Source organism: Trichinella spiralis (genome assembly GCF_000181795.1).
Source record: "Trichinella spiralis strain ISS 195 chromosome Unknown Scfld4, whole genome shotgun sequence".
Taxonomy (NCBI): Eukaryota; Metazoa; Nematoda; class Enoplea; order Trichinellida; family Trichinellidae; genus Trichinella; species Trichinella spiralis.
The window spans coordinates 1,129,946-1,136,599 of NW_003526943.1; the positions used below are offsets into that span (position 1 = coordinate 1,129,946).

At 36.1% G+C, this 6,654-nt stretch overlaps 2 protein-coding genes across 2 annotated transcripts; one reads left to right on the forward strand and one right to left on the reverse strand.

Annotated features, from left to right (window-relative positions):
- Window positions 1–989: 989 nt before the first annotated feature.
- On the forward strand, window positions 990–3,569 carry Tsp_00279 (conserved hypothetical protein). The gene is made up of 6 exons (XM_003376032.1): window positions 990–1,115; window positions 1,177–1,433; window positions 1,501–1,541; window positions 2,147–2,208; window positions 2,831–2,900; window positions 3,424–3,569. The coding sequence occupies exons 1-6, from the start codon at window positions 990–992 to the stop codon at window positions 3,567–3,569; spliced, it is 702 nt and encodes a 233-aa protein (XP_003376080.1).
- Window positions 3,570–5,658: 2,089 nt separating this feature from the next.
- Window positions 5,659–6,373, reverse strand: Tsp_00278 (putative parathyroid hormone 2 receptor). The gene is made up of 4 exons (XM_003376033.1): window positions 6,321–6,373; window positions 6,205–6,300; window positions 5,807–5,995; window positions 5,659–5,764 (listed from the first exon to the last, which is right to left on the reverse strand). The coding sequence occupies exons 1-4, from the start codon at window positions 6,371–6,373 to the stop codon at window positions 5,659–5,661; spliced, it is 444 nt and encodes a 147-aa protein (XP_003376081.1).
- Window positions 6,374–6,654: the final 281 nt, after the last annotated feature.

Consider the following 6,654-nt stretch of genomic DNA (forward strand, 5'->3'; position numbering starts at 1 on the left):
ATAGTCGTATGTTTCTCTTAAAACTAATTAACTGCTTGTCCATGTTATTTCATTTAAATTACATTTGCAGCAGAAAGATTTTACCATAAGAAATTATTTTCAGTTAAAATTTGATATCCTAGAATTGATTATTTTACGATGATGTTCATTGAAAATAATCTTAATTTACAACAGAATTATTTCTTACAATAATAATTTAGATGTTTATTGAACGTAATCAATAATGTTCTTTTTCATTTAAGACAAGACTATTAAAGAACTTAGCTCTGCATATACACTTGCACATAAAACTGCAAGGTAGAAGTGTTTGCTAAAAGATAAGGGCAACCACCAATGTGGGCCCAATGGCGCGGAACTTTACAGAAGTGAACTAGCTCACCTCCCCCCATTGTGCTTGGGCGCTACTATAGAAGGATTAGGCCAGATTAAACCCGGTGCCCGTGAAGGCAATTTGTATTCTACCGAGCGATCAATGGCGTCGGGAATACGGAAAGGATGAATGTGTACGGCTCAGGACAACGTCTCTAAGACAGATCTGCACTCTTTACAATCGGCGATCTATGTCTAGAGGAGTCTCTTTCTTACACACGCGCCGGCTTATTATAACTTTACAATTATATCAGTGCTTCAATAAATGTCACACTATGCATTTGGGTTTTTGAAATTATTATGCACTGAAAACAATAACTTTTCCATTGTTTTATTTGTATGAATTTTTATTCTTTATGCAATTATTTGCTAATATCATACAAACGTTTTATTCTTTCTCAGCGATTCATACTACAGTAATTTGTACTTGATTATCAATATATGCAATTATTTTACGTAATTGACAGTTGTCAACATATTACTATGTAAAAAGTTGCTGTACGTGAGAGCAGTAGTTCCATTTTATTGTTATTTTCTGATATGTTAATTTTTATTTTTTGTTCATATGTACTTTAATTTTCCTTTCGTATTCTCTGTCTGTTCTGTTTATTATTCTCGCGATGCCTGATGATTCTGAATTGCAACTTGTAATAAATCGTTATGGTGGTTTGTCCCTTGTTTATGAAGGCCGGGCATACAAACTGAAACGTACCTGTAAAGCGACGAAGTATTGGTTATGTTCGAAAGTACGTGCTGAATGTACTCCATGTGTTCCTTATTATTAAGGATTAGTTTATTTTGGCACAGGATAAACAAGGCTGCAAGGCCGTAATATGGACAAATTTAGAAGTGACGACCGTGATCAATCAGAATGATCACATCGAAACCTGCCCGGTGGATCAGCATCTGGCATATAAAATGGAAAAGAAGGCGATTTTAAAAAAACGAAGCGCTGAGGAAACTACACCGATCCCCACTATCTACGAACAAGAAGCCTCCGCCGCGTCCGCTGATCCATCAACCGCAGGCCAATTCCCAGTATTTAAGCGTGTAAAGGCTACAATGTACATCAACCGGGCAAAACGCATGTACAAACTTTGAACATAATTAGTAAACAGTGTTTATGCTCAGAAACAACGGGTATATTCAATATACGGGTGAACATATCAGCGGTAGGTGTACAGTGCAGCAGTTCATTGAATCTTTATTGTACATAACGCCTCAGCCGATTTAATGCGGTCTTCTAATTGGTGATTTTATATTACAATGTATTATATTATACTATATTATATTATATTATATTATATTATATTATATTATATTATATTATATTATATTATATTATATTATATTATATTATATTATATTATATTTGTATTGTTTCTTTTTTCCATTTTTTGTTTTTTTCACTTTGTTAATATTGTTTACTGATATGTGTGGTTTATTGTTGTTGCTGTTGAATAATCAAAAATAAAAATCACTGTTTTACTTTTTTCTTGTTTCTGCTGAGTTATTATTATCACATTTCATATAACTTCATTTTGGTAAAATAAAATATATAATAATGAAAAAAATGTTTTTGGAAATACTGATCATCAAAAAGCATAAAATTCACATAAATTATATATAAGAAAACAATATTTCTATGAATGATGGAACTTCATAAATTGTAATAAAAATAATTTTGATAAAATTTGAAAATACTGAAAATTCCACAATGAAGTTGCAAAAATTGTAAAAAGAAATATTTAGACCAATGAAACGAAAAATATTGCAGCTAATCATAATGAAGAACTTTTAACCAATGAACATTTAGAGATGAAAACCAATCTGACAACGGTATGAATGTCCAATGAGATAATGCAGACTAACGACCGGTTAAATCGTCCTTTTGGTAGACCATCCACAGTTTTGGCATTCAGTTTTCTGGTGTTTGTCCATGCGCCCGTTTCTTGATTGGTCTTATGTGTTAAGAACTTTTGAGTTTTCGCATCCCTATATGCTATGTTTGGATATCGCTGGACTCACATTATGTATATTTATTTCTATTTGTAGGTCACATTTGCAGTAATAATGATATGCAAGTATAATATGGAATGTATACAACATGCCTCCTTTTTTAAGTAAAAAATTCTTTCAGTTTGAAATTTTCATGAAATTTGAAATCTCATGAAATTTTTAGCGATCATAGTTGATTGACATATCGCTTCCATATAAAGCCAGCTTCAGTACGAACCATGTAGAGAAGTCAACCCAGTCTGCTAAAGATTTGTACTTTTGACCACTTTTCCACTTAGCTGTAATATCTTGTGCTCATGTGTTGTGAACGCTGCTGGGATGTGCCTTTTGTTCTTTCTCGATGTTTCGACAGCATTTAACCTTTGCCTCATATAAACCTCCATTTTGGAAACGTAATACGTTTATGATTCTAATAGTTCAGAAATGTTTATTCCATATTTAGCAGCCTTGCTTTGGAATGTCCTTTCGAAATGGGTGTCGCCCTTTGAAGGAAACCAGCATTGCAATTGCAGGTGTGTGATTTTTTCTCTCAAGTCATCAAGTATTTCTCTGTGCAATTCCTCAGAAAGATGTCAAATGCCATTCAAATAGGAATGAGTTTGTCTTGCAATTTTCTCTCTGAACGTGTTGCGTGGTCTTCAAAGCGCATACAACCTAAAAAAAAGCGAAGTCGTTGGAGAAACATTGTTGAAGAAAAACTTCCAGTGCCCGTACCATCACTATTATGCAAATCACACAGGTTCAGTTCATTACTGTAAAAGGCACCAGCTAACAGCAGTAAATCAAGCAGCGCCTTTATTTCATCTTTATCTGTATCTTTAGCGCTTCTCTCTCTCTCTCCCTCTCTCTCTCTTTCTCTCTCACGTACTCATCCTGGACCTTGCCAATATATGTTCGTGTTCAGGGCGATGACAATAATATCTTTAATCATGAATAACGACCATATCTTAAAGGGCGTTTTGAAACGTCTGGCTGCACTTCTTGGGCACTGCTTTCTGGAATATATGTTTTGGGTTCTTGTTTACACATTTCCAGATGGCTCTTGCTTAATCCATGAGCAGGCAAGATCTCGACCTATCCATGGATCAGAGTGCTCATACATAAACTTTTCAGTCTTACTTTACGACAAAAAAGTGTCGTTAAATTCAGAGGATGTATCATGGTCATTCTTTTCAACATAGTCAGAATCGCTGACAATGCCTATATCACTTTCCTTAAGAGAATAATTCAGGATGTCTAAGAAACTGTTACTATCAGATCCTGTGAGTGGCATTTCGAAACCATTGACATTGTGAACGACATTTGACATGAAATAGAAGAAACTTCACATAAAATAAGGCAAATGATGCTAAAATTAGGTCAAAATTTGCATAAATTGCATAATCTGCATAAAAAAGTTAACAAAAGAAACCAATTATTGCCATTCACAATCAAGCAGAAAACACGTAGCCAAGAAATAAGCGATATCGACTAGACGGTTTGAGAGAAAATCGAATAAATTAGAAAGATATATGAAAGGCAGCTGCTCAACACCAGTCATAGATATGACCGCGCCAACTAACATAAATATTTTATGGCCATTTCTAGGAAGGTATGAAAATCAACAGTTGTCATGACTTCAGAATGCTGCAAAATCAGAATGAGAAAGTTTTCAAGTGGTCCGCCGGACCTCGTGCCACCACCCTTATGCCGTGCTTGGAATGGGATGATCACTCTACTACCCCAAAGGAAACAACCATTGCAAATTGAAATTTCGTGTTGACGCGTAATGTATAGTTTGAGTCGCTCATTCGATGCGGGTTGTGGTCATCTGCTTCGTATCCAGCTTAAAACTCGTGTGCAAGTCAGATCTTTCACAGGGATTCGTGAGGTATCTTCAGCACAGAGCAGAGAATTGTCTATAGCAGTAGTTCCCAAGTTCTGTGGACTCTGACCCACCTTTTAATCCTCGGAAGACTAAAGCCGGATCAATTTTAGACTTGGATAGTAACCTCTTGCAACAATAAAAGTCTGTGTGCGATGGATATTTCCATATTGCACATCCACTAAACAGCTCCCTTTCACTTTTAGCAGTTCACTCTGAAAAGTTGCCAGTTTGAGAGTAATCAGTTCCAACTGAAATTTTCTTGCTTGTGACAACTTTAAGAAAAGGTATTCAGAAACAGTAGTGAATTCTGAACCAATGTCGATTTCTATTTGTCACGGAAGGTGTTCAATAACAACTGTTACTCTAATCTTTCTTATGGTTTCATGATGACATGGCTGATGATGTTTCGAACAATTATCTGAGATTGTTGAGTAGCAGCAAATCTGGTAGCTCTGAATTCAGATTGTCAACGGATGCTAATGAATTTCTTGTGTGCTTCAGGGTTGTTTTCCTCACTCGATTCGCTTTATCGCAGCAAATTTTCACTATATGCCCTAGTTTCTGACATGCTCAGCAGCGAGCGTTTCTGAAACGACACTAAGTCGATTGTGTGTGCCTCCACAGCTCTGGCATATCATAGCTTGTCTTGCTGTTCTTGTCTGAATTTGATAAACATTAGATAATGTGTTTGTCTGAAGCATGAATATCTTGGGTATGCTGTGCGGTGACTTCTGCTGATAGGGCTAGGGCTAATTCGAAGGTCAAATTTTTCCGCGAAAAGAGACGGATCTGTAATTCTTCATCTTGCAAGTCAGTAACCAGCCAATCATGTAACATAATCTCTATTTCAGAAAAATTGCAACCTTGGGACAGCTGACGAAGGTCGGCAATAGAATCAGAAATGGATTCGCTGACTTTCTGATTTTACTTATAAAAAGCATTGCGTTTCACAATTTCAGATGGTTATGGAGAGAGATGTTCCCCTAAAACAAATACAATCGCTTCGAAAGATTTCCCATTAGGATTAGCTGGTGAGATGAGAGCTTAAATCAACTTGAAAACTGGCCTACCACAATAGCTTAACAGTGCGGCTCTTTTAGTCGTAGGATAAGTAACTTTAAAATTATCGAAGAAGAAAATCAAATGAGAAACGTATGCTGCTCATTCTTTTGAGTTAGTGATATTGAATTCTTCAATGTGGCTTAACATCAGTAGTCACATGAAATCACAACGTACCTTTAATAGAATCCCAATCTCGTCGCTAATGTTGTTTCTGACTAATACAGACTTTATTTGTAATGACAACACAGTAACAAGATATATAAAGTCGGCCCTCAACTTTTTCAGATTTGATTATTCGCGAATTTCCAAACCGCCAAAAAGATAAATCCTATTTTTACACCCTAGTGTGTATGTATCTGTGGATATGTAATTTCAATGCAAAGTTGCTTTTGCTTGAGAGGTTCCACACCATAACAGTAGTGATAGCGACTTAACCAAACTGAGAAGCTAAATAACCGCTACTAATGCTAAGATGAAAACGATAAAAACGTTAGGGTGAAGGGAAAGGAGGCGCTATGAACAGGAGGAGGTTGGCTTACCGTTCCAGACACTTGCTCCAGACTGATCAACTGGTCCAGACATGTCTGGAAGTGCAAAATGTCCGCTTTCATGCTAGCACAGTCCAACACTGCGTGAAAATAACGCAAAATTTGAGTAAATACGTAATGCATGAGGCTACTACAATAACAATGTTTTTTCGTGCTTTTTAAAAAAGATGCGCCCAATAGTCTCTCCACTTCTGGCAAGCTTGCATGCAAGAGCACACCGATGGTTTTGACTGTTATACACTCAATCCAACGAACAAAAAAATAAATACAGGATAAAAATTTAACATACAAATCAGTGATATTATTCATTGCAGCTTTCAGACAATTGCGTAGAATTACAAGACATCGACGGGTGTATGAACATTAGCGACAAGTATGCGCGGAAATTCGACATTCCACGGAACGCACATACCGTAACTATATGTTGAGGGCCAACTGTATAACGCACACACTACTTGACATTAACTCCTAATGCTGCTGCAATATGTTCCTGAATGTTCCTTTGCATATATTTTTGATAATATGGCATCGTATTGTATAACCCTACAAAAACAATTAACTAATGAACGTTTTCAGACATTGCGTATCTTCAGACAAACGAATCACAACAATTTGTCCATTGTTTCATGTGCATGTGATTTTTGTTACAATGGGCAAGAATCATTTTAAAATACTGATATTAGTATGAATTGCTCTTAAATGCACAGCTCACTGGCGTGAGGCATTTAACTGTGAAGTTTCTCAGCCAATGAACAGAACTGATGAAACAACCAATGAGCGATTTTCATA